At 45.9% G+C, this 27,321-nt stretch overlaps 2 protein-coding genes across 2 annotated transcripts in view; one reads left to right on the forward strand and one right to left on the reverse strand.

Moving 5' to 3' along the window:
• Nucleotides 1–4: 4 nt before the first annotated feature.
• On the forward strand, nt 5–7,792 carry LRRC41 (leucine rich repeat containing 41; the record flags this gene model as incomplete). Its single annotated transcript, XM_026853889.1, has 9 exons — nt 5–104; nt 600–670; nt 1,403–2,567; nt 2,972–3,217; nt 4,116–4,280; nt 4,631–4,729; nt 5,217–5,339; nt 6,268–6,343; nt 7,539–7,792. Coding segments are annotated over 9 exons (2,280 nt in total), but the record flags the coding sequence as incomplete, so codon positions are not given.
• Nucleotides 7,793–7,817: 25 nt separating this feature from the next.
• Nucleotides 7,818–27,321, reverse strand: part of RAD54L (RAD54 like) — a 20,077-nt gene continuing 573 nt past the window's right edge. The window contains exons 3-19 of the mRNA XM_026853890.1: nt 27,188–27,308; nt 26,289–26,408; nt 25,465–25,525; nt 23,817–23,952; nt 22,981–23,050; nt 19,821–20,109; nt 19,259–19,383; nt 17,331–17,481; nt 15,401–15,527; nt 13,756–13,830; nt 13,221–13,351; nt 13,003–13,113; nt 12,725–12,848; nt 12,353–12,431; nt 12,065–12,244; nt 10,523–10,686; nt 7,818–9,373 (exon numbers count right to left, since the gene is read on the reverse strand). Coding sequence (XP_026709691.1) covers nt 9,172–9,373; nt 10,523–10,686; nt 12,065–12,244; nt 12,353–12,431; nt 12,725–12,848; nt 13,003–13,113; nt 13,221–13,351; nt 13,756–13,830; nt 15,401–15,527; nt 17,331–17,481; nt 19,259–19,383; nt 19,821–20,109; nt 22,981–23,050; nt 23,817–23,952; nt 25,465–25,525; nt 26,289–26,408; nt 27,188–27,308 — 2,266 coding nt within the window. The 3' untranslated portion in view covers nt 7,818–9,171. The remainder of the gene's footprint in view (nt 9,374–10,522; nt 10,687–12,064; nt 12,245–12,352; nt 12,432–12,724; nt 12,849–13,002; nt 13,114–13,220; nt 13,352–13,755; nt 13,831–15,400; nt 15,528–17,330; nt 17,482–19,258; nt 19,384–19,820; nt 20,110–22,980; nt 23,051–23,816; nt 23,953–25,464; nt 25,526–26,288; nt 26,409–27,187; nt 27,309–27,321) is intronic.

Raw genomic sequence — 27,321 nt, forward strand, 5'->3', positions numbered from 1 at the left:
CCTCTGGCTCTCCGCAGCGCTGCCCGGGCACCTCCTGCGGGGGCTCCTGCCGCTTCTCACCGTCTTCCGCCTCGAGCGAGCCGAGGGAGCCGCGCGGAGAGCAGGTGACACTGGCGGGGATGGCGACAAACCCTTGGAGGGAGGGACGGAGCTCACACACACCCTGGGGGGATGCCCCCGTCCTGGAGAGAGGAACCCGAGCTGGAGGGACGAACTTCTCCAGGCTGGAAATGGCAGCCCCGGGAGGAGGGGTGAACCCCTCTACGCAGGGCGGGGAGACCCTCGGAGCACAGTCCCTGCCGCAGGGTCTTGGACACCCCCCTGCGTCCAAACCCTTGAGCCCCATCCCATACCCAGCCAGGGTTCACGTGGCAGTGTGGGCCTGGCTTTAACTTTGCTCCTTTTGAGGGCCAACAAAACCTGCCATTTTTTAACTCCTGTCCCTTAAGAGGTGGTGATCTTCCCCTCACCACAAAGCACCGTCCTTTTGCAGCAGGGGTCTGTGCCCGTCCAGCACCCTGGCGAGCTCAGGGGCAGGGCACTCAGACTGGGAGAAGGGGTGAAAACAAAACGCCCGGTTGATTGTTCTCTTCCCCCAGGCCTCTCGACACAGCCCATCTGGCGCAAGTTGTGGGATGATGTGATGAAAACCAGGCCGCCCAACTCAGAGGTGAGGAAACGCCGCTGGTGGGAGAAGGGGCACGACACAGGTACCCTGTTTCTGCTGTCTTCTGTGAGGTTTCATTTCTAAGCCTGCCGGTGCTGCTGGCCACCTCCGAGCAATTGCTGGTGCTTGTTCATGAGCTCCAGATTAAGGCATGACCATGGTAGCACAATCATTTTGGGAAATAGGATTCATAAAAGGAACTGTAGTGTACAGCCACACTGTTCATCTCACAACAGCAAGTTTGCCAAAAGAATAAATCCTGTCTTTAGAGATGTAATTCCTAGTGAAATAGAGAAAAAAACCCGTATCTTATAGCATGCTTACACCTACGCTGGCAAAAGAATGTGCTGATGTCTTGGAAAGCACTAGAAAAATACATACAGAAGGCAGTGAGTTTGGAGGAATGGGTTTATGTAGGAAAACTGAAGCAGCTTCATTGATTCAGAATCATTAATAGACAATCACAGCCTATAAATAGATGTTTGGGAAGAAAATTCCTGATGATGTGATTTTTAATAGGCAAAAACATGGCTTAGCTTCAAACCACTGAATATGTTTAAATTAGATAAGAAGGGAGTTGAAGGGAGTGATGAGAGTAATATACACTGAGGAAGGATGTGGAGAACTATTCACAGTTTCACTAGCAGTCGTTTTTGCTTAGCAGGTAGCAATAATTAACTTTAAAAGAATAATTGTGGCTGATATATTGTTAATATGGCCATGTTTTAACTGCAGAATATAACGTGTTGGAGGAAGAAGTTCCTTGAAACGTTCTTCGCAAACGTTCTTCATGGTGTCTTGGATGTTACCTCTGACTGGCGTCTCAACGACCATCACTTTTCGCCGCTGCTCCACAGCTCCCCACACGTTTCCCAGCTTACCCTCTGCAACATGCTGCAGGGCGCAGTGGAGCTCACTGCTGAGCACAACCAGAAAGTTCTTGAAAACCTGGCTGGTTCCCTGCAGATCCTGAAGTTCCAGCACCTCCTCTCCTCCGACCAGTCCATCAGGCGCTCACTGGTTTTACTTCTTCACCGGCTGATTCACCATGGCTCTGTCACCCAAGTGTCCATGTATTCCTGGCCTGTTCCCGACACAGTGCTTCTCGTTCTTATTTTGAGCATGAGTGCTGGGTTTTGGCGCTCGGGAAATGCTCTCGCGTATCACAGCAGCCCCTGTGGCCTTTGCAGAGAGGAGGACAAAGCCCAGGGCCAGGAGTCAGCACGAGAGCGAGCAGAGAGGGGCCGTTACAATGAGAGGGAGTGGAGTGATGGTGAAAACCAGAAGGGATCCCCCAGGGCTCTGGAGGAGGCTGGTGCAGAGGCGAAGGGATACAGGGTTGATGCTCATCTGAACTCTGACCTTTGTGGACCGAGAAGTCCTCCTCTGCGAAACCAAGCATGTGAGGAGGAAGGCAGCAAGGTGCCCTGTGACCACACCAGCATTCAGGGAGGATCTTCTTGTTGCGTTTCAGACCAGCTGTCCTGTCACCCTGTTCCCCCAAAGACACGCAGACGACTGAAATCTGCAGTGGGGAGGAAACGTCGCTGCCTCAAACGAAGCAAGGGACCATATGCTGACCAGGAAGACCTGTATGATTTTGTTTTTACTGTTGCAAGAGAGGATAATTCGGGGTTAGTCAACAAAAACAGCAACACAGAGGGAGAAAACGCTGAGAACTGGACTAGCTCCTCTCCAGGACCTCCATGCACTGGCCATGCTGGCTGCAAAAAAAGAGGAGGATCTGCTAGAATCTTTTCTCTGAAAGCCGCTCACCGCTTCCGAAGTGTGTCCACGCTGGAATTATTCTCCATTCCGTTGACAGGGGAGACATGTCGGACTCTGAGTAACCTGCTGAGCTCCTGGGTGTCTTTAGAAAACTTGGTTCTGTCTTACAATGGTTAGTGGTGTGAACAGGTTACTTCCTGCCAGCTTTGGTCTAATGGTCTGACTTACTGCTCAGGTTTACCCTGATTTTATTTTTACTGGAATGGGCATTGTAAGAGTATTGATACCCAATCTTGAGAATGGCTTCCGTGGAGATGTTTAATGAGCGTGGGGACTTGTTTGAGGGAGAGAATGGGGCACTTTGCCCCAGAACAGCCCCTGGTCTTGTGCTTAAATGCCATCCAGAGAGGACGAAGGGAAGAGCCAGATCTCCATCTCCCGTATACTCAGTCTAGCTTAAGAGTGTGTGTGTTTAGCCTTTGACTTAGGTTGCTTGGCCGCTAGTGCAGGTCCAGCTGCATGTGCATTGGTGTCTGTACGGGCACACCTAACATTTCTGTACAAATGCTGTTCCAGGCCTGGGTGCTAACATCTTCTGCATCCTCTCTGGGCTCCGGGCCCTCTCCCGCCACTCAGACTGCCGCCTCCACGTGGTACGCGTGAGCGACGTCTTCTCCCACGTGCCTTGCATGGAGCTCGTTCGCTGCATCCTGAGCGCCTTCCCCCAGCTCCACACGCTTTCAGTGAGCTTCGACCTCAAAAACCAGCTGGAGGGGAGCAGGCCAGAGGGGAACCCAAGCTGCAGCGAGGTAGAAATCCCAGGTAGGAATCGTCATGCTGAGTGATGACCAGGACGTGGGAGGCAGATAGAGCTGTAAAAGCTTGGCATGCAGATCTGAACTCGACATTACTACAATTACAGCAATTACAGCCTCACCTCTCTGATTTAGATGGCATTGCAATTTGTCATTTCCAGGCTGTGACGTGCTCTGTGGAGCCTGAGTCTTGGACAAAGCATTTTATTGCTGTATGCCAACCCGCTGCAGCATCAGCCTTGTACAGGACCAGTCATAGCCTGCTAGCAGTGACTGTCCATGCAGCCCATGGGGAGCGTATCCCACCAGATCTGTAAACCTGTTGGGAGCTTCTGCTTTGTCCACCCTATTAACTGAGAGGCTCCAAGCCTTAGATAGACCCTTAAGCAGAGGGAAAGCATCTCTTCACCATCACAATACCACAGGTCACAGGAAAGCACTGCCCAAGCCTCTGGATTACAGTCTGGGAGCTATAGCAGTGTATCCTCAGCTCACAGGTCTCTCACCACACGTATTAGCCCTTGAGTGACCAGAAAAGCAGTAAGCAGAGCCTGAGCAGGTATGAAGTTGGGTCACTGAAGAGATGTGCTTTGGAAAGACACTGAGTGGTTTGTGCATATAGGGTGACCTTTTCTCAAGCATTGTTTCACTGCCAGAACACAGTAGAACTTGGTGGCTGTGTGGTCTGGCAGGAGTCCTGAAATGAGCCTTCAGTGATTTACATTACCATAGGGCTGAGTTGCCATAGTGCTCTGTGGGGCAGGCCATGTTACAGAGGCACTTTCTACCAACCTAAATGATCATCCTGTCGGGCACACGGACTGCTTCCTTGCTCTAGGATCCAGCGACATTGAAGACAGGCAGTCCAGACTGAGATCTTGCATTGTTTCTTTTTCTTCCCTCAGAGAGCTGCCTGGAGCAGCTGGAGATCCGATTCCCCAGGGAACCTCTGCACAGTGCATTCCTGCTGCCAGTGCTTAAGGCGTCAAAGTCCCTCCAGCAGTTGTCCCTTGACAGTGCCACGCTGCCCTGTTCTCAGGAGCTTGGGCTCCTTTTGGAGGCGCTCAGAGGTACACAGATAACCTGTACGTAGCATCACTGTGACACAGAGTAGCTTCCCTGCTGTGATCTTGAGGTCTGCCGTCCTTGAGCCTGAAGCCAACTTAGGTGGGTCCATTTCTTCTGTGTGGACATTCCTGGAGGCTCCTGAGAAAAGGAAATGGGTGTCAGTCATCCCACTTTCTGTGCTGAGCATGTGAATGATCCTGCACAGCAGGATGTTTCCTTTTTAATTACCCACAATACAGCACAAATTATCCACAGTCCAACTCAGTTTCTGGGCATTAGCTGGTAGTTGGGTTAGGGTCTTTTTATCCCTGGGACATACAGTACTTCACCTGAGAACTTGTTTTGCTTTTAGAGTATAATCCAAATTTGAAGAAACTGAGCTTTCATGATGTGAACCTGGCTGAGCACCAGAAAGAAGTTCTGCTTTTGCTTCAGGATCCCATCCTGCAAGGTACAGCAGACTCCTGGGTGCTGGTGCCTGGAAGTGCACTGCAGGTGGCTGCTTTTGCCTGATTGATGTTTTAAGAGGTGATCTTCAGATGTGTAAGGTTTAGCCAAATGTCACTGGAGCTGGAGCAGATCTGTAGCTGTTGTCAGAGTGGGAAAGTGCCTGGTTCTTTGTGCCAGCAGGGCAGAGAAGGAAGCAGCTGCAAAGCTAGCATATGCTGCAGAGGAGTCCATAGTCTTGGCTATAAAACACTTTTCACCTGTGGAGCACATCAGCCTTTAACTGGGTCAGCTGGCAAAGCCACTTCCCTGGGTGTGATCTCTGCTCTCTTCCTGCAACAGAGCAGCAGTGCTCTTGTATGCAATTGCGGCTGGGGAGGCTTTGTTCTGGCATATGGATTAGGGGCTGGAGCTGTCTGCAGGATGTAATTATGGAATAATGAAGTGCGCAGGGAGTACTAACACATACTGTCAATCCATTTCTTCCACAGAAATCACTTTTTCCTTCTGCCGGCTGTTTGAAAGCTCTACTACTGAGTTTTTGTCAGAAATAATCAATACAGTGAAAAGAAATTCATCTTTGAAGAGCCTCAAACTGCCTGGGAATCGCCTTGGTGCGTACAGTAAATGTTGCTATGGGGCCTTGACCTTATACCAGCTCTTTTGGAGATAACTTCAGGGTTGGAGTTAGGACCATTACTAGCTGGTGACCTCCATGCTGGACTTAACACAGGCACAAACAGAGTGGATTTAACTCACAACATAAGGAGCACCAAGTTCATTTTTTAAAGGCAGAATTTCAGTTGCATTCAGCAATGTACCAAGAGCCCAGGTGCTGCACGGGCATTACAGTTGCTTTTCTCTGCAGCAAAAGCAAGAATCGGTGGGATTCCAGATATGACTGAACACTGATTTGCTTCAGACTTGTAACAGGAACAGATCCAGCAGCAGATGTACTGTCTCTTATCTAGAAGCAGAGATATTGCCTGGGGGTTTTGTGCCTTCAAAGCCGTTGGCAGTCACTGGAAGGATGGGGATAAGTAAAGGAAAGGGTTGTGTCTAAGTGGAACTGAATTTAAAGAATGATATGCTTTTTGGGTCACAGGCCAAGCAGGGCTGTCTGAAAAATGATTGCAGGTAAATCCAGAATATTGTTTGCTGTTCTTTTAACAAAATGAAATGGGAAAGCTTGAGTTCATCTAAAATAGACCGAATTTCTGAGGTCTGAGTTTAACCCTGTGCTATTGGCCATCTTTTAAACAATGCTGCATATTGACTTCTCAGACAAAACCAGGATTTTTCTAGTGAAACAAACCGCCCTATCAGCAGATGTTTCCACTGGCTTGAACACACTGTGCTCAGTGGGGTGAATTTGCTTTAGGCCACACAGGGGGACCAAACTGAAGGTGCAGAGATAAGCCCGCTATGCTGCACGCACATGCTTACAGCCTCCTTACTACGCTATTATCCCAGCCTATGGCCATTTAAATATTTAAGACAGGTTCCAGTTTGCATCTAACACCTGCATTTCTCCCCTTCTAGGGAATCACAGGCTGGTTGCTCTTGCAGACATTTTCTCTGAAGATTCCTCCTCTTCTCTTTGCCAGCTGGATGTCAGGTATTCTGCTGCTCTAAACACACTGAATTTCTTGTTTCAGGAGGGTCAGAGCTGAACTGGGCTTAGACAGCAGAAGCCTGAGCATAGTTTTGTTCCTTCTTCAAGGGAAGATGTGCCCAGCAAAAGCTTAGAGAAATGCTGCAATGGGCACATACAACCTCAGGGACCTCCCACATCTCTGAGACATCTCACTGTTCCTTTTATAAATGAGTTGAGCTCCATCTTAAAAGCAGCTTGGGTTTGCTGTTCCCTTGGGAGGCTGCTGTGAGCCCTTCCTGGTCTGTAGGTTAGAACTAACATCCCTATGTACATTTATTCTTAGTCATCAGCATGAATAGCTCTGGGAGGTTACTGTCATTGCCCCTGTCAGATCCTGTGAATGCCTCTGCATTCCTTTCATCATCTTTGGTCTCCAACCTGAACTGCTGCTTTCTTCTTGAGCCTGAATGGCCATAAAGATAGGCAGTAACCTTCATGAAGCACACAGAGGGTGGCACTTCTGTAATACTAATGACTTTTTTTGCTTATTTTATTCCCCCCTTCTTTACATCCTAATGACTCAGGTTGCTGAGAGTACACAGGCTTGACACTTTATTTAACCATGGCTCTCTTTCAGCAGCCTTTACTCCTGATTTTTACTGTGCCTCTCAAGATTAAGACCAGCATGCAACTTTATATATATTTACACATTTATGCGGGAGAAATGACCTTTCAATCTCCTGGAAACACCAAAACCTGACACATGCTCTCCAGATTTTCTCAGAAGGAAGAGCTAAATCATCACTTAACTGTGGAGGCTTGCACCTTGACCTGGAGGTTGGCCCAGGTGGTTGACAGCTACTGTGAGACTGAAGTACTCCTGACACTGCTTAGCCAGCAGCTCTGGTCCAGCAACATTTTAAGGCCACAGCTACATATACTTAAGTGGGTAGTAAGGAGACCAGGATAATGAGTTGCCAGTGGTTACCACCTTAAGTTTTAAAAAGCTTCTAGCCCTTCATATTACTGTACTTCAATTTTGGTTTTCGTCAAAACTAACAGAACACTCCCACTTTGTCTTGCTGAAGAAAGTTGTACTTCGCTTTGAAGCATCCTCAAGTACCTGCACTGGCAGTTACTAGAAGGATCAGTAATTTAAACTGCTCAAATTACTGCCTAGACTTTTAATGTTTTTTTTTGTCCTTTCCATGGAAAGCTCAAATTGCATCAAACCTGATGGGCTCCTGGAGTTTACAAAGAAGCTGGAAGGCCACATCCAGCAGAGAGGGGGACGGATTCAATTCACACACCTCCGCCTCTTTCAGAACTGGCTGGACCAGGATGCTGAAACAGCTCAAGAAGCGCTTCGGCGTCTCAAAGCTGTGTGCAGTGTGGTCAATGACTCGTGGGACTCTTCCCAGGCCTTTGCTGACTACATCAGTGTCATGTGATGGACACAGGAGCAGGAGAAAACTGGTCAGCTTGAACTAAGCAGTTCAGTCCTTGGTCAGTAATATTTATTGCAGAGTACAGTTTTTTCCCCTGGTTCAAGCAGAGTACAGTTGTTCTTGTCACTTTTCTGTTCATCTGAAGAAGGGGTATCACAGTAAAGTGACACACAAGACCGTGTGGGTCAACAGCTGTATTCCCAGGTGATCAAACTCTTAAAATAAATATTCAAACTGAGATGATTGTAAGTGGGACATATCAAATGAACTTCTGTGACTTCCTGCAGATCTCTAGACAAGCAGTTTTTATTTCACCAGGTGTTACAAATTACACATTGTTTCAGCTAATGTCTCATCAATAAATATGTCCATCATTAGAGAGAGTCAAAAGCCATCTGGTTGTGGTCCTTGGCAACCAGCTCCAGGTGACCTTGCTTTTGACCAGCAGCACTGGACAGTATGACCTTGAGGTCCCTTTCAACTTCAGCCATTGAAGAACTCCTCCCCTCCACTTAAAAGGGAATAGCAGACAAGCTAAAAGCAGCCCTAGCCTTGACCTTTTACATTTGGAAAATTTTACTTCATAAAAAATAATACAATTCTTTATGTACTAAGTAGCTTGCTGTTTATTTGCAGTCATGTTGCCCCTCTCCAACATCTGCAGTCATTCTGCAGTGGTTTTGAAGAGTTTGGGTTTTTGTAACATTTTTATAATAAAAATATAATTAAGATCCATAATGTGAAGTGTGAATTTTATTACTGCCTTGTAATGTGACCTAATTAAAACACTGCTAGGTCCAGAGAGCCTGCCCATAACAAAGCAAGTTGTTTAGAAATGGAGTTACCTTAATAGAGCCTGATTTCCTGCTGCCTGCACAATCTTTCAGGCCAGATGTTTTAACATACAAGCTGAAATTTTTTCCCTTGTACAAATACTCTTGTTCCTGAGTAATCAGGGAGGTTCACATTTCACAACAGAAATGGACCTTGCAAGTTTCTGATCAGCAGCTGTAAGCCACAGCTGTCAAGGAAAAAAATCCCATGACTCTGCACATCAAGTGTTATAAAACTGCAGGCTTAACTTAAACCTGAAGACAAAACTTGGCTGAGTAGAAGGCACAGACTCCCAACAGCATGAAAACCAGTGCTGTATCTGATCAAGAGCACAAGATCCAGTTATTCCCAGTTCCCAAAGGGCTGTTTCTCAGGCACACAATACAAGAGCAGAGAAAAAGCTATGGATGCCTTGCTGTTGCAGTAGACTGACCAATGCTTCCAGCCTCTCAGAAACCAATCAGTCCAGCATGTACTGCTAAACACAGCCCCTTTCCTTGAAAGGGATTAAAGCAGGGTGGGCTGCCATAGCAGCCTGCCCTTGCCCCCACAAGGGACAGTAACCTGTTAGGGAATCCCTCGCTGCTCCTCATGGGAGTGATGATGAAAGGTGAAGGTGATGGCGGCATCCCACGCAGCCTTCAGCACGGCGTCCTGCAGCCCCCGCTTGTCAGCACAGTGGTTCCACTGGGAGAGATCAGAGGTACAGTCGGACCCTTCGGGAGGTGCCCGTACCTGGTGGCCGTTCACACAGCGACGACACTTGATCCTGGAATAGAGCCAGTGCAAGGTCAACGCAAGGTTCTGCCACTTCTTTCACGTACAGGTTGTTTAAAAAATAGAGCCCAGTCACATTTGGATTAACTCCCCTTAACCTGCAGCACTGGCAGCTGGATTTTCAGACAGGATTAATTACTACATTTCATTTAAATGCACAACAGTTAAGGAATGACCCCCAGTTTGGAAACCCTGGGGTTCTGTTTTTAATGGCACTCCCCCTCCCATGTTCATCCATGTGGGAATAGTCCAGCAGGACCCAGAGGAAGACCAGGAGGAGTTTCCCCTGAACAGCAAGGGACATTGCTTAGAGCAGATCTTGAGTGAACACCCCCACTGCTAACACCTTAGCAGTGGGTCAGGCTTCCTGAGTCCGAGCGCACACACTGTGCTCCAAACCGCCCCATCCTGGCTCCCGCCACGGCCACTGGGTCGTGCTCAGGCCATCTGGGAGATGTCCCATTGAGCTGCCACATGAGACAAAGAGCAGCAGCAGTCCTGCCAGCAAAGCTTGTTGCCATGCAGACAAGATACAGAGAGCTAAGCTTTGAGTCACCTTAAAACTAATCCTCTTCACTTCTTGCCTGAACTAAGAGTCTTAACTTTCACAGTGAAGCATTTTCCTGCACTCCCTGTCCTCTTTCTTGTGGCTACAATACCACAGGTCTCAGGGGTGGGGGAGAAGGGCAGACAGTGGAGAAGAGGATTCTTCTAGTCCCCTGAAGAGCACTTGTGTTGGCCTCATGAATTCTTAGCAGATAGAGTAGCCCTGGCAGTGGAAACAGCTCAACACTTGGAGATCACAAACCACCAGGAGGAGAGTGGCAAGGAAGGACTGATTTGAGCAGCTCTGACCAGTTTCTCTCTTTTTATTAGCTGCAGTATTTCACATCCTCCTAACACAGGCAGAAACAAGAGAGGTTGCTCACTTGCCCAGCCAGCACAGCTTTTCTAACACAACAAAAGGGACAACAACAAGGAAGTGCTCATATCCAGGTGGTTAACAGGTTCAGAAGCCGATATACTTGAGGCTCTTTCTGAAATTTCTCCTGCTGCCTGAGGAACCCCTGAACCAGCAGAGCAAACTGTGGAGGGGTCTTTTTTTTGCTGACCCCATCCATTAGTCATTCAGTACACTCACTTGTCATGGGTGTCACTGGTGGTGGTCTCATTCAATGTGAAGAGCTCCTTCAGCTCCCCGAGTGAGAAGTGCCTTTCTACATCTTGCTCTTCATCCACCACGCAGCTGCTGAGGGCCTTCTTGTGGGTCTGGCGTTGGAATATCTTCTCCTCTATGGTCCCCGTCTACAGGAGAGAGCGCCAGAGACGAAGCACAGTCAGGACACTGGTGTTAGGAGCACTACTTTGAAAAAGTGTCCCAAATCAAACGGCAGTAAGCTGACAGGACCATTTAGTGCCTTGCCAGACCAGCAGAGATGACAGACAAGTTTTACTAGCTGTACTCCAACCACAACCTATTTGGTTGCCGATCTAACACAATTCTGCTTTTCTTGTCTTTCACTGTGGCTACAGGAGTGGATCCAACTGAGATATGGATGAGGAAAAGGTGGAGCTACCACTTGTGGCTAAAACTCATACACCACACGAGGTTGTGCTGACAGGAAGGAAGGCAAAAGAGCTCAGCAGCTACAGCCACTCCCTGACAAAAAAATAAACAAAAACCACAAACAAACAAACCACAAACACACACAACCTCTCCCAAAAAACAGCAACAGAAGCTAGCCCTGGGTGACACAAGCATCAACAGTATTTGCTGGTTCACCTACAGAGATCAATCACACCTGCTGTCTGGAGGGAGATTATCTACTTCTAGAACAGATGTGCAGAAAGCCCAGTATACTACATTTTAAAGGCAAAAACCTCAGAGTAAAACGTCTGTTCTGCAGACATATTACAAATGTAATACAAAGGAGGGGGATGACTGGTCATGATTTGCAGACCTGTTTGCTAGTTCTAAAAGCAAAAGAACTGCCTGCTTCCAGGTCAGAGAAAAAGTAGAACACCATAAGGAAGAGATGGGCAAAGAACATCTGTTTTGTCAAATAATAATTGATCAAGGAACACAAGCTTACAGAAAAAAAAACAAAACAAAGAACAAAAAACCCTAGTCTGAACTAGTGAGAGGTGAAGGTGAACAAGGGCAGAGAGAGGACGAAGTGTTACAATAGCCTGAAAGGACTAGTCTTGTTAGTGTTTTTCCTTTACAGAGCAGCTACCACACACCTGCTAACTGGCAGCTCCATTCCAAAAGCTGCTGCAATTCCAGGAACATACTTGCTGTTTATTAAGTACACAAACACCCAAACAAAACAGACTGCAGCCTGACTGAAAAGCAGCAATTTTGGCATCAGACACCCCAAGAAATTAAAGTAGTCAGATGCCTAGATGACTTCAAAGGAGCATCTTATCTGGAAAGCCACAGTTGTTCCTATTTCTCAGAAGCCAGCCACCATTAGAAACCATGGCCTGCAGTAATCACCCCTCCAGCTTGAACCTTCATGGTTTTCCATGGCAACACGTCTAAGGGTAGGAAGCAATTAAGTGCCAATCAATTCTGGGCACGAGCAAAAAATTTCCTCCTCTTCTGGTCCTAATCCCAGCAGCTGCAGCTCAGCTGGCACCAAGAACTCCGTGTTGAGGAGGTGAGAGGAGTAAGACTCACTGAAAGCAGTCGATAAATGTAGCATGTCTTCTTCTGGCCATCCCGCCACACACGAGCCATGGCCTGCTCATCATTAGCTGGATTCCAGTCCGGGTCAAACATAACCAGTCTGTTAGCCCCGATCAAATTCAAACCACAGCCACCCGCTTTGCTGCTTAACATGAAGATAAACTCGGGGCTCTGTGGAAAAAAGGCAGGCTTGGATTAAACTACAGATGCAGCCATACTTTTACTTACAGAATTCAGAACTAGCAGGAGAGCTGCTCACATCTGGCAGGTGCTACTTACTGAGGGGCTGTTGAATCGCTCCACAATCTTTGCTCTCTTTTTAATGGACATGGTGCCATCCAGCCTGACATATAAATACCTAAAATATACAGCATTTACCACAATGAGACTGCTGAGACCTTCAGAGCATCCTACTTGAAAGAAAAAAAAGTCTTTCACAAACAGCCTTGTAACAAGGGCCTGGACTTTAAGAGCTTTTGCAGAGGGCCAGAGCTTTTCTACTGAGTGACCCCAGCAGCCAAAGCACAAGCCACATTAATTACAGATCACAAGTTCCTGATGATAGAAACTTTAAAAATAGCCAGTTTCTTTTACAGTGTAGGCTGCAAGTACAGTCTTGCAGGATTAAACAAACAAAGCCCAAAGACAAACCTTCTATTCCTGCAGAGCTTTTCAAATAGGTCCAGTGTCTGAGTGTAGTTAGACACTAAAACCACCTTGTCGTTACTAGTGCTTTTTGTAACAGCAAGGATGTAGTCCAAAACCAGCATTTTGCCTGGACAAAAAGGAAAGAAAGAAGAAATCTAGAGCAGAAATTCCCAAATGCCAGACCTTGGGGATGGGGGGGGGGAGCATTGATAAGATGCTAAAAATAGTCTCATGGTTGCCTGTGTTAGGCAGCACATTCATACTATTGAGTTCCACAGTACCTGAAAGTTGGGGCTCCACAGATTTGGTGCTATAGCCAGCAGGGAACAAGTCCAGGGCTCCCATAAAACCTTCTTCCTCTTCCACACACTTATCATGGATAAGAGTAGGATCTGGAGAACAAATAATGCTCAGAGACTGTGGAATGCACAAGGTAGAATGAAAAAAACCCAATCAACAGTGCAATAACCAAACCCACTGCATGAGTGGAACAACTTACGATTGCAGAGCTTCTTCAGGGAAGTGATGGAAGAGAGAGATGACACACTGATTTTACCCTCCTTCAGCTCCTCCACTGGCTTGGCTTGCTTCAGGAAGTTCTTGTACAGCTCAGCCTGCAGAGGTGTCAGTCTGAAACAGAACAGGTGTTCTACAGTCTCAGCCTGCACCCAAACCAACCCTATCCTTCCTCCTCCATCTACACAGTGGGTTCTTTTTTGCCTGGTTTTTTTTTCAGCTACAACACAGACAGCCTAGAACTGCCTCCAAGTCTGATGGTAGAGCATTGATATCTCAGCCCAGAGCTGGAAGAGAAGCTCTGCAAAGGCCAGGGCTCTGCTGTACACAGCTGGCTGGCAGAACCAGTTGTGGGTTGTACATCCCTGCTTCAGGAGGAAAAGCAACATATTGCCAATGACTACAGTCTCACTCCTAGAGGGAAGCTGTCACCACAAGCATTGAAGAGCTTTTTGCAACTTTTTAGTCCTTCCTCTTGCTCCTCCCATTTCCCAGGAAGACTACATGCTTTCTGGTACCTGCAGCAGACCACCTGCTCAATCTTCACCGGCAGGTATTTGGATAGGATGTCTGAAGTTCTTCGGATTAAACACCTGCAGGGAGTGAAATTAAGATCAGATGCTTGGATGACAAGAAATCCCTGTTGTATCACTATTATTCCTCACAATTCTTTCACTAGAAACCTAGTTCTGCCAGAAAACTTTGTAAATATGATGTTATGAAACCTATAGAAGACAGCAGGGATATACAATAGCACCAAAATCCGTCAAAGGGTGTTAAAGAAAGGAATAATCTGGTCTCCAAACCCATAAGCAGTAGGATGAAAAGTAACAGGCTTAAACTGTGGTAAGGAAGATTTGTGTTACGCATTAAGAGCATTTTCTAACTGCGAAGACAGTGATGCCCTGGAAAAGGTGTCCTCGGAAATTTGTAAGGTCCTCAGTGCTGGGTGGGGGTGGACAGTTTAGGTCTAACACCTTCTACCTTGTGACAGCAACATGGATTAGATGCCTTCTCCAGGGCCACTCCAGCCTTACATCTATGATTTCACTTATCATTGCATTACTGTCTCATTTGTAATTCCTACCAAGTTCAGCCAATTAATCTGTTAGTATTTACGTGCTTATCCTCCCTATTTGTGCATCATGACTGTTGCACAATAAAGGCAAGGACAGACACCTCAACATAGTCAGGCACAAGCATTCCTGAACACACTTTTGCACCCCTTTTTCATCAACTATTAAAAAAATATGCACCTCAAGAAGGATTAAGCTCTTCTCCTCCCAACCTTTTCTTTCTCTTAAGCTTCTGCAAGCTGATCTGAGTCAAGGTCAGGGCTGTCTCTGTAGGGAGGCTGTACTCCGTGTGAAATTCAATTTACCAGGACTATGAACTGCAGGATTGTATTTGTGATGGTTGCAAAAGCTCAGATTAAAAAAAAAAACTAAAAGAAATGAAGACACCAGCAATGTTGAGAATTCAAGAGTCTCTATTAAGAGTTCTTAGAGAGAGACAAGTGATTGCCAGCAGATGTGGATAAATTGGTTGTATTCATGAGTAGAAAAGAAGCCAGGTTTAAACAAGTACCAAAAATCAACCAAAGAGAAACAAGATGGCATTTTACATCACAGAGGTGCTTCTTGGGGGTCAAAAGTCACATCTCTGACACTAGTAGTCTAATCCCATTAGCACTGCAGGGCCAACACAGCTATGACAGTGAACCAGTCTTTTATGAATTGGGCAATCAACAGCAAAACTGAGCAACATTCCTTATGCTCTTTCTGTCTGCCACTCAACATCTGGGCTGGATGGATCTCAAGTATGACCCAGTCTGCTCTGTAGTTATGGTAACACAAATAAAAGGATGCTGCCCAACTATTCAAATCCCAGGAGAAAAGAGAAACATGAGTGTCAAATTATGATTCAGTATCAAGTACATTTGCTTGGGGGTGACTGCAGCTAACTGTGCCATGTCAGTGTGCTATTTTCCAAACTAAAGCTACATGCTATGTAGATTTCTTAGGCAATAAATACTTGCACAATCACTTGCTGAATAGACATAACTGGCAAGAGAATTCATTACAGCTACAACTGTAATTTGTAAAGATACCACTGTTGAAGAAGGGCTTATGCAAAAGCAGTGCAAAGAGGGATGAAGCTCACCTGTTCACAATGCTGATCAGCTCTTTAAGCCTCTCTTCTCCTTTGTGCCGCTCAGCTTCACTTGCATCTGCATCTCTGCCTTTCAAGATAGGAATTTCAAAGTGTCTTTTGAATTCCTGTGCAGTCCCTGTAAAAAACAGAAGTGGTGACAAGTACTACCAAATAACCTTTGATCAGTACCCCACAGCCCCACTTATCATACCACAAGCATAAGGTCCAGCAGATATAACAAATTCTGGCCCCATCGGTATGATTTGTTTTCCTTTCTAGCCAGGAAAGATTCAAACAGAAAATAATTTTGTACTCCAACAACAATGCACTGCCAAAGGTCATACAATTTTAGCTAAACCTGAGTCCAGTCAGGCATGTACTGGTTTTGCTTACATTCCAGCTATACTTTTACTCCCGGATTTGGTCCTTGCAAACAACAACACAGGCATTACCTGTGCCTGTTTCAATATTATCTGCAATCAGTTGCCTATTACTGGTCACAGTCTGAAAGAGGGAAAAATGACTAGTGCATTGCATGCATGCAGCTTTGCTGGCAGTAGTTGCAGTATTAACCTCATCTCAGAGAGAAGGAACTGAAAGTATGAAGAGACTAGTCTCGCCCAAAGTACAGGTCAAGAGTGGGCAGGGGAAATCACATTAGCTCCTGGTAATAACTACCCAAAATGTCCCATCTATTTCTTGACAAATCCTGCGGACAGAACAGCTGAACAGGAAAAGATAAAGACCAAGTTCTGCATGTAAGACTAAGAATCTGATGAATAGTGTTTAACTAGAGTTGTACATGCACTAGAATTAATGAGAAGCCTCTTGGACCAAACAATCTGAGACAAACATGTGCAACGAGTTACAGCAACAAGGAAATGATTCAGATTGGTTTATTTTCATTCCTTGACAGAAAGTGACCCCTCTTGACAAAGCCAAGCTGCTCCTAACCTAGTGATGCAGGAGAGGATGCAAAGACTGCTTTGCTTTTAAAATTAAAACAGAGCTTGCAGACATAAGCAGAGCATAGGAGACAGAGACCAAATGTTTCAGTTTGCTACCAGCAATTTTGTGTTTGATCCTGATCTCACACTAATCAGCATCTCTCCTCCAGACTCTTGTCTTTCTATCTCAGATGAAGTTAACCTCATATTCAGGATACATTTGCCTTAAAAACAAGAGCAGTCTTAACTCCAAATGCTAGACATCACCCTCAGCTTTCTCTCAGATTACCTGAAAATAGGACGGCAGACTGCCAGAAACTTAGGCTTTGTTGCCTAACTCTGCCACAAGGTACATTATTCTGCCTTGCACCAGTCACTTCAGCTTCCTGTGCCAGATGGATACAAAAGAGAGAAGAGGGAAAAGCTGTCTCCCAGCCTGCCTCTGTACTCAACACAGAGAGTGTGTCATGTCAAACTCTCATTTTCGTGGAGCCTCTCCTACAAAGATATCATTCCTGACTTAGATTTCTGAATTTGCTATAGCTTGGGAGTGTTGTGGGAAATACCACTACAAGCTGGCTCTTCCTGCCCAGCAACTCCTGCAGTTATCTCCAAGGGCTTATTGACAGAGAAGCTCCTCGCCTAGGTGGACATTTTGGCTGACCAGTACAGCTACACAAGATCGGCCAGGTAGTACTCAGGGTCATATATTCATTTCACCTTAGTAATTAATTCCCCTTCCAAAACACCTGTTAGACTGGCATACTTTAAAATACAATCTTCCTGAAACAGAGCTCTGATGATATACAGCTTCTAGAACACGGGACCCTTATCTAGACTTTCTGGATACAAAACTGAAGGAGAATAAGTTTCCAACCTGACCTTTCTTCTCACTATTGCCTTGGTTGCTGCTTTCACTGGCACTGGTTGCTAGGGGAGGCCTTGCCAGCAACTTCCCCCTCCCTCATGTCTCTCACACATTCATGTCTTACCCAGGATGCCTGAATTGACGAAGTGCACCAGGCTGAAATATTCAAGCAGGTCATTTTGAATGGGGGTGCCCGAGATAAGGACTCGTCGAGGTGTATTTAAGCTGTTGAGAGCCTGGTATGTTTGGTTTTCAGAGTTCTTCAGTCTATGGCCCTTTGAAAAAAGAAAAAAAAGGAATGAAGCTAATAAATCCCATGGCCCTGATGGGAAGCAGCTTGGAGATCCTCATCAACACTGACACGCTGTATCACCCACAAGGCATCTCACCACTTTTCCCATTCCTCATAGTGGACTAAGTGTTGTATGTGTATTCAACTGCTGTGACACACTTCTTTCAAAGGCAAGAATCTGGTGGGAAACCTGAAGCCATTACATGAAGAAACATGACATTACAAGCTTCCCAAAGCAGGAACATCTGAGTCACACCCAGGGAAGAGGGCCTATCATGAAAATATCACCACGTGGTCTAACTATAGGAACTGTTTCCTGTTCAAGGATGGGGATGTGTTCAGCTACCAACCCTAGGCACTGAACTCTGGACCAGTAACATTGCATCACCCAAGGTCAAGATCACAAGCCATTCAGATCACCTACGTGCAGGGCTACCAGGCCTTTGCACACTAATAAAAACAGATTCTGTGCCTCTTACAGGTGTAATCTGAATACAGGCCCCATTTTCCATGCCTAGGAAAACCAATTTTATTAGCATCCAAGTGCTATGCTGTAGGACAAAGTGTAAGTGATGACATGGTTTTTACAAGTGCCAGACCACTGCAGAGCCGAGTATTTACTGAGAGCATAGGGAAGACACACGGCCATGGAGCTGCATTCCCAGCATCCCCAGCTGCTGACCCCATCCCAGGGGCGTTGAGAGGGTGTGGAAGCTACACTTGTGAGTATGCGCGCTCTTTTTAAGCTCCCATCCGCAATGTTCCAGCAAATACAAAACCCAACCACCGGGTGGCACCACCACATAAAAAATCCCATCTAACTGCCAGCAGAGGACACCTCAACAGCGGCAGAGGCCCCCAGCTTGATCCTTTCTAGGAGGCAGAGGGCAATTGTTTTATTTTGTCCTTCAGAGCATCTCTGGCTCTCAGTACCTATAACCACAAACAGAGAATGATAAATGCAAAAACAATTCCATTTCACCCATGTGAAAGAAGAGCTAGACAACACGGGCTCGGCAAAGCTAGATCCAGCAGTCAGCAAGCAGGGAGTCAAGGCAGGTCTGCCGCCTCTTGAACAAGTAGCACATGAGGTAACTCCTCACCCAGCTCTCCCACCTCTGCCCCAAGCAGGAGACTAGAAACAGGGGAAGAGGGTCCCTGCCATGGGAGTGCCCTTTAAACTCCCCCACAAGCACAGCAACTACACACAAGAGCATGCCAGATCACAGAATCATTTATGTTGGGAGAGACCTCAGGAATCTCCAAGTTCAGCCTCTTGCTCAAAACAGAGCCAAGTCAAAAATTACTGAGCAGAACACAAGGCCAGACCAAACATAAAGTAGTTCTCACTTTAGCAAAGACACACACAAACAAATGAAAACCAGAGCAGTGAGCCAGGGCACTACCATCCCACCAGAGTAAGGCCTCTTTCAGAATCAAAACTGGCAGTGGACCTCTTTTCTTGATACGTATTTCACAGAGAGGGGCCCTACTAGGTGACCATCACCCTGCAAAGTGGCCACAATTACCACCACCTGGATTTTCTTCCTATCTCAGCTCCTGAAAACACCCTCTTTTGTTCAGGCTCACCCAGGACTGAAGAGCTGCTTACCCACAGCCTCTCAAATACCAGAATGGGTGCTGTCCACAGCTAAACCTTGCTTCCTGCTTCCCTCCCCCATTTTAAGAAAGCAGTGCTGGTTTTGCCCAGATGTCAAGAAAATATCAGGAACAGATTGTCTTTAAAGATTCCCCTGTACCTCATCACAGATGACCAGCCCAACACTGCCCTTCTGCAATGCCTCGGCATGGAGTCGGAAGGTCTCATAGGAGATGATCAGGATGGGTGAAGGCACTCGCAGGCCACGCTGGTTCATAAAGCCAACTGCAGATGGGAAGGGAGAAAAGGAAAAAAGAGGGATGAGGAAAACTAACAGAAAAGGGTTCAAACTCTGCAGGCAAAACTTTTGCCTTAAAAATCTAGGAAAACCTGTCTGTTTCAATTACACACTCCTTTCCCCCCAACTGTCCCCATTTCCATCCCCCTCCCACCTCTGCCCACTCCTTTCCTGGGTTCTGGCTGGAGAAGACACACCGTGACTGCCTTAACTTAAGCACATGACTGAACTTGGGTTATTCCAAAAGATCAACTATTACCAAACATGGAAGGGCCTCATCTAAACATGTTAGTGGAGAGACTTTCATCAGTCTCCAGAGCTCTAATGATAGTTCAGAAGTGTTTACATCAGCTACTGTAGGCTTCTTCCAATGCGAGACTTTGACCTAAGCAGCCAACCACACCGTTTGCAAACATTCCTGTACCTAGTTTACGGTCAATCTCTTCTTTGGAGCCTCCATCAATGGCCAGCGGCTGGATCCTTCCCCCCAGCCATTTCTCTACTTCATTGTACCAGTTTCTCACCAGGCTGGAGGGAGACACCACCATGGCTTTCTCGATTTCAGGCTTGCAGTCCGGACTTTGCCGGAGAAGCGTCCACATGAGTGTGATGCACTGCAGGGTTTTGCCCAGCCCCATTTCGTCTGCCATGATACAGCCATGACTCCCAGGGATCCGCCGGCTCGTCACACAGTCCCAGAGGAATTTCACTCCCTGCCAAAAAATTGTTCTCTCAGACCTGGATGAGGACATCAGCAGAATGACAACTTCATTACAGCTTCATTACTGCAATGCACAGGACTCTTACGAAAACAAACAGCCAATCTGTGTAGCACATCCCTGGGGACATGCAGTGTTCTAATGAGACAGAGGGAAATCACCCGAGACACAGCTAAAATGCAGCCACATCTGGTCTGGAACATTATTGGTGACAACACGTACCTCGTAACATGCATGAAATCTTACTCCATTTTAACTGTACAATTACAAGCAGCTTCCTGACTTGAATGCCCAGAAATTTCTACCTTTGGCTCCATTAGATAGGCCTGGGCCACCAGCTAACCTGCATTAATTACTGCAAAGAGGTTAATAATCTTAACAATCACCAATTAGGTAGTTGTAAAAACACAGAATCAGAGAGTGAGCAGAATTGTTTCTGCTGCCTGATTAACCCCCAGAATACCCTCAGCAGCCCTCATTGCTTCTGCCTAGAAGCACAATGACTCAACCTGGGGACTCAAGGTCCAAAGCAGATTTAGCCTCAAAGACAGAGGGCTGAGGTTATAACCTACGTCACAAGGTGGGAGAAGAGCTCAGCCCTGCATTAGTCTCTGACATGTCACCAAGACAGATAAAAGGGAAGGGCTTAAAAAAAAAAAAAGGAGACAGACAAATGCAAAATGTTCTTCTATCATATGATGACAGAGAGTCAGAGAAAACCAGGGCATTGTGCTGGGAACATACAAGCTCCCTGCATTGTCTCAACAGAGCAAGGAATGAGGGGCACAACCTAAACACCCTGGACAGATTCACCTCTCTGTGTTCCACTATTTAGGACTGGAAGATGGAGCACCTTCACTTGTACTTTCAAGTTCTTCTTTTTCTTAGGCCCTTATTAGTCTTAGACTTACAAGTCAGACTAGAACCAAGACTGCTTTACCAGAGAGAGCCAGCTGTCAAAATACAGAGAGTGTGCCCAAGACTCCAACATAACTATAGTTACTTGACAGAAGCCCCAGCCGACAGCATCTTACCCAAAAACAAAGTGCCTCCAGCTACGTAGCCAGAGACGAGCATTACACCAGGTCACAGGTTGAGCACCAACTCCGAAACACAAGTACAAGCTAAGAGCAGCCTACAGCACTCTCAGAGCCATCTGAAGATCTCCCATGCAGGGACACATCCAGCTTGACCTGCTTAGCCTGCAAGATCAGCAATCACAGCTTCCATCTGTGCTGCCTTTAGGCTTATATGATAATACACTGCACCTGTGCTGGACTTCAAACTGTCCAGATACCTACATTAGATATTTGGAAATTAGTACCCACTGCTTCAATACTGTGATGTTGCACATATTTACTACATAAAATAATAATATTTATAACAAAATCGTAAATAAAAGTCTTTTGGCACTCTTCACTGGTAAATTCCAAGTATACATAGGTCACGGACAGCTCACAGCTACAAAGGGTATATTTCAAATAAAACACAATGAAACAGAAATCTACTCCACACTGTGTTGGGAATCAAGGTACCACAAAAAAGAACTTCAGCATTTCCTGGCTCAGAGACTGCAGAGCTAACTAATTTGCTGGCCAGCAAAACACAGTCTGCCCTGCCCAACTGTCACGGTTTAAACCCAGCCAGCAACTAAGCACCACACAGTCACTCACTCCTCCCTGGAGGGATGGGGAAGAGAATCAAAACCAAGTAAAACTTGTGGGTTAAGAACAGATTAATAATTGAAATAAAATTATAATAGTAACAATAATTGTAATAAAAAGGAAGATAACAGAGTGAAATAAAACCTAAGAAAGACAAGTGATACCCAATGCAACTGCTCACCACCCACTGACCGATGCTCAGGCAGACCCCAAGCAGCAATCCTCCCCTCTCAGCCAAGTCTCCCCAGTTTATATACTGGGCATGACATCATACAGTATGGAATATTCCTTTGGCCAGTTTGGGTCAATTATCCTGGCTGTGTGCCCTCCCAACTTCTTATGCCCCTCCAGCCTTCTTGCTGGCAGGGCATGAGAAGCTAGAAAACCTTCATTTAGTATAAACACTACTGAGCAACAACTAAAAATACCTGTGTGTTATCAACATTATTCTCATACTAAATCCAAAACACAATGCTGTACCAGCTACTAGGAAGCAAATTAACTCTATCCCAGCCAAAACCAGGACACCAACTCATGATTGGGCTGCAATATAATTTATTGCAGCTATATCTGTCACCTTCCACACTGAGCTCCACTCAGCAGAGCTACATCTCCAAATTTCAAGGTAAGGAAAGGCTGGACTTTGAGCCCTGACTCTGCAAGATCCCATCTCCCTGCAGAATCTGATCTTTTCCTAAAGTAACACTGGTGACATAAAAGTCAGCCAATGTGCCTTCCCAGACATATGCAAACAGTGCATAATGGTCACAGAAAATTCCCAGTTTCCACTGTCAGCTGAACTGACCTACAGCCCCCCAGAGAACACATCTGTGCATTCAGCAGCATCATGTTTAGGCTGGGAGTGCTCTGATCCTGCTGGATCAGAGGCAAGAGAAGAGGAAGTTCTTACTCACATGAAAGCAGTGAATGTCCACATTTTTAAGGACAGACAGGACTGTTGCAATTCTCCCAGCACATCCTCTTGCTTAACACAGGACAAAGAATATTTGAAGCATTCAGGCCTCTAAGAGGATGGTTAAACCAAATGTTTCACTTTGCATCTGTAACAGACTAGTGTCTGTTAGACTGTCACAGACTGTTAGTCTGTGTAGACCTCACAGTTGGTGGGTAAAAATTCCAGCAGAGGAATTGCAGCTTTTTGAAATGCACCAAGACCCTCAGGTCCCTGTGGAAAACTTACTTCTCTCTGATGGGGCCGTAAAACACGGCTGAGGACAGGATCCACCACAACATGGACAGGTGCTTTGTCCCTGCAGGAGGCAGACAAGGAAGACGACAGTGTGATTAATGAACTCGGCACAGCATATGTTTAGCTTTTTTTTAAATCTCACTGCTATACTGAGGACGCGCCAGTGGGACAAGGGAAGCAACTACCAACAAGAGTGAAAAATGGATTAATTGTTTTGAGAATGAAGTCACAGGGGCCTGATCTACAATATAGAAACATCAGTGAAATTATGTATTTGGGCCGTGGTTAAAACAAGGGCAGAATGTAGTTCACAGACACAGTTTCTTTGTTTCAATAACAGTATTGTAACTGTATTATTGGAGAGAGGAACCCCCTCCTCTCTCCATGAAGATGCAGCTCCCAGCCCTTTTAAGTTATAATAAAACACAAAATAAATACTTCAGAATAAAAACCATTAGGCAGCCTAACATCTGACTGTCAGTCATCTCCCTTTGCTTGTCCTTAGATGCTGATGTTTCCTGACTAACAACTAAGCCATAAGATTTTCTAAGCAGCTTTATCATGGGTGTATGCTCATCCCCTGCAACGGGTTTAAATTTTTTATGAGTGGGTGATGAAACAGCCTGTGGAAGAACACAAACAATCCAACATGGGTACATTCCTTCTTTGATTGTTACCATACCTGAACAAATTCAGAAACAGAATGCTTGAAACCAAACTTCTCTTGACGTTCAGAGCCCAGCTCAGACACATTTGGGAAGAAAGCACATAAACCTACATGTACAAGGGGGTCAGAGCTGAAGCATTTGTGCCAGGTGATGACTCACTTGTCTATTTTCAGCTGGTCGTGGGCACTCAGCAGTGGGGGCTCGTACAGAACCAGTGCTCCTTCCTCAAAAGGGTCATGAAGGGGACTCCTCAGCCCTCCCCGTTTGATACCCAGTGCGCGCAAACCCAGCGGCCCTGAAAGCAAACAAAAGCACAACTCGAAGAACAACTTCTTCCTGGAAGAAAGCAGAGCCTTGCAGAAGAGTCTGACTATGTTTAGGAACAGTGAATTAATTGGGTGCTGGAGTGGAGACACAGGCACAAATGGTGCAAACAACAAACCTATGCAAGGCGGTTGTTTGGCAGCCCTCTGCCAGCACACAGCATATAGCTCTGTGGCAGGAAGGAATAAAATGAAGGAGCAGAGGCAAAGATGGAGCAGGGGCACTGCCCACCACAATGCTGCACCAGATGCTGTACATGCTGGCACACACAGTATATCCCGGATCACAATCTTTTTGAATCATGTAACCCAGACCTAGCCAGAGCTGTATCTTTTATGCATAGTCAGGAAGTGATCTTTAACAGTGATGGTTTTACAGTACCAGAGTTAGCACCATACTGCCACTCCTTACTCTAGGGCATTATTTTCTCTGCTGAGCAATAGTAGCTGTTTAACCTTGGAGGTAATTTCTGTGAAAAGCAGAAACCAAGGATGAGTCCCTTTTCCTAGTATTATGTTTTGATGTCACAGCTTTGGAATGGAGATGAACATAAAAAAACATGCACAGAAATCCCTTTTCCCATCAAAACTCAGACAACTGTGCTCCCAGGATTGATTTTGCTTGGCAAAGATTCAAGCAGGGTCAATTTGCCTGCTGCTTGCTAAAGCGCCTTGCAAAACGAGAGTGCATCACAAGCTGAAACAACAGTGCACACACACCAAGAAAACAGCACATGAAACAGCCTCATCTCCTGATTAAAATAGGAAGATAATAGCCACAGAAAATCCTGACAAATCTGCTCTTCCACAAGCTAACTTTATCAAACTCTTTTGGGGCTTGTCATTTATGTCATAGTCAATGTCTGCTACAGACTTATTTTTGTAACTAAAGTGTGAGTAAAACTGGTTGATCTGCATTTAAATTTTTCAGCTGAAGGGTGAAGGGGAAGAAGAGGACAAAAACAGGTCCATTTGTTTCTGAGATCTTGTTTCACTGATTCAAACCAGCTGAGGCTTTGAACTTCAATACTGTCTTGGCTTTGAAGATCACCTTGAGGCTCAACACACCAAGCCAAGTAGAAAGAAAACTGGCACATACTATCTTTTTCCCCTACAGCCTTCTGTCTGTTAGTATCATTAGGGTATTATTTAGATGGTAAACCTTCATTGCTTGGAATTCATCTTGCCTTTGTATTTGCAATTTGATTGTACAATCTTCTGGCACTACATCAAATACGTAGCAGTAAGAATACCAAATCCAATTCTGAAATGTAGAATTATCCAAATGAAACACTAGGAAGAAATATGAAGACTTTGCTAGTGTGCCAGCATTTTTCTTTCAAAATTAAGTCAGGACTTCTGGAACATATGCATCAGTGCAAAAAATAACACTAATCCCCACAGATATAATTTGACAGACCTGAGCATCATCTGTTTTACCCAAGTTGGTCAGCACAGACAATCCTTAAACCTTCTCATCTTACCTTTATAATTTGGAATGGGGACTTTGAATGGTTTGGACAAAATGCTGCGGATAAAAGCCTCCTAGGAATTCAGAAAGAAAACACGCTTAAGAAGTCTGAAATCAGAGACTGCTCAAGAAGGCAAGCCCAGGACATTTTTTTGAGAACTCAATTTTGCCAAGTGCTGAGAGTCCCTCTATTCAATTTACTCAAGCTTCAACTCCAACTATTTTCAATATCCAAAAGGAAGAAAGCAACAAACCAGCACAATTCCCCCCACCAACTCTGCTTTTCAAAACTATTTTCCTTTGGGTTTTCTAATGCGTGAAATTGATTTTTCATAACTCCCATCTTCTCAAATCCACTGGCATTATTCACATCTTTAAATGCTATTGCTTCCCCTGCCTTGGTAATTCAGTCAGGCAATTCATTTCCTGTAAAGGAGCTGGGTTACCACTGTAGGAACATTCATGCTGGATCAGCAAGCACCAGCCAGCCGAGCACCTGGTCTCCAGCAGTGGAAGCCCAGAGTGAACCAAGCAAGCATACAGCACTTGAGCCATCTGTGTGAAGAGCTACCCACATCCCTGGGCACTGTCCTTCAGCTAGACCCCACAGAACTCTCTTATTCGGGATTTCCATTATAGAAAGTATCGCCATCGCACCTCCTTCTACATTAAACAGTTGGAGCTACCAAAAGATGTCTCCGAAAAAGTCTGTGTATGCTTGGCACTTCCATAACACCTCTGATTAAATGGGTCCGTGGAAGCATTTGGTCTCTCTTGATGAATGAGACCCATATGCAACCCACCTGCTACGGTGCACCAGCAGTAACACCCACTTACATGTTGACTGCTATCCAGGCAGTGAGGCCTGTTGGTCAGCTGAGCCAAGGGCTTCCGGAAAGGCGACCTGTAACATTCTCCACTCCCTGTCTCACTGACGGGCTTCTGCCTCTTACGAGTCTGAAAAACAGAATAAAGACAAAACAACTCAGGGGCAGCTGGTGAAACCAGATGATAGATGCACCGCTGTCACACTCAGTAAGCACCTAACCACACAGACAGTCCACCCAGCCAGCTGAGTATCTCTGAACAGACATAATCATTACTCACCCCCACTGCCAAAGGACAGAGCCAGCAACACAACCAAGGTCACCATGCCCTAAAGTTTAACCCGCGAGTCCTAAAATATTCTCCTAATTACAAAAATAGCTACCATCTTCCAATCTGTAAAAAAAAAAAGCGGAGCTGTACTAAGATTTGTGCCCCCTAACCCCCAAAAAAGCAGAAGGAAAAAAAGGAAGGGTCAATAGCATGGAACAAACTACATTAAAGTCCCCAGAGGCTCCCACAACATCTGTTGTTACACAGGTGAAAGGCCTCACACTGCAACCTAAATTTCAAACACTTAGCAAAGCATGAAGATGAATAAGTCATTGATCTGTTCCCTGATTTGACACAATCCTCTTCAGATTGAGACATGATTTTAACCACCTGTTGGCATAGAAAAAGAGAGCTGACACAGAAAGAACTAGGTGACTCTCTGACCTGTATGACACAGAACATCCTAACGTTGTTTTGTCTTAAACACCTACCTGTGCTTAGGTACCAGCCCTCTCACAAACACTCAGAAGCTCTCCCAGGGATAATTTTCTACATAACCACGAAGCATCATCTACACACAACAAAGTTCTACTACCAACTACATGCCCAGACACAAGTTTTCTCCAAACAGCATGAACCTGGGGCCTGATCCTCAGGCCCCTGAAGACGGGGGCGATAACAACCTCCACCCAGGCGCCAGGGCCCTTGACGGGCAGCGGCGGGTCCACCGCCCCCCCGCACCACACCGCCCGCCCGCGGCTGCAGAGGCTCC

This window comes from Athene cunicularia (assembly GCF_003259725.1).
Source record: "Athene cunicularia isolate RWA chromosome 8 unlocalized genomic scaffold, athCun1 chr8_part1, whole genome shotgun sequence".
In the NCBI taxonomy this organism is placed as follows: Eukaryota; Metazoa; Chordata; class Aves; order Strigiformes; family Strigidae; genus Athene; species Athene cunicularia.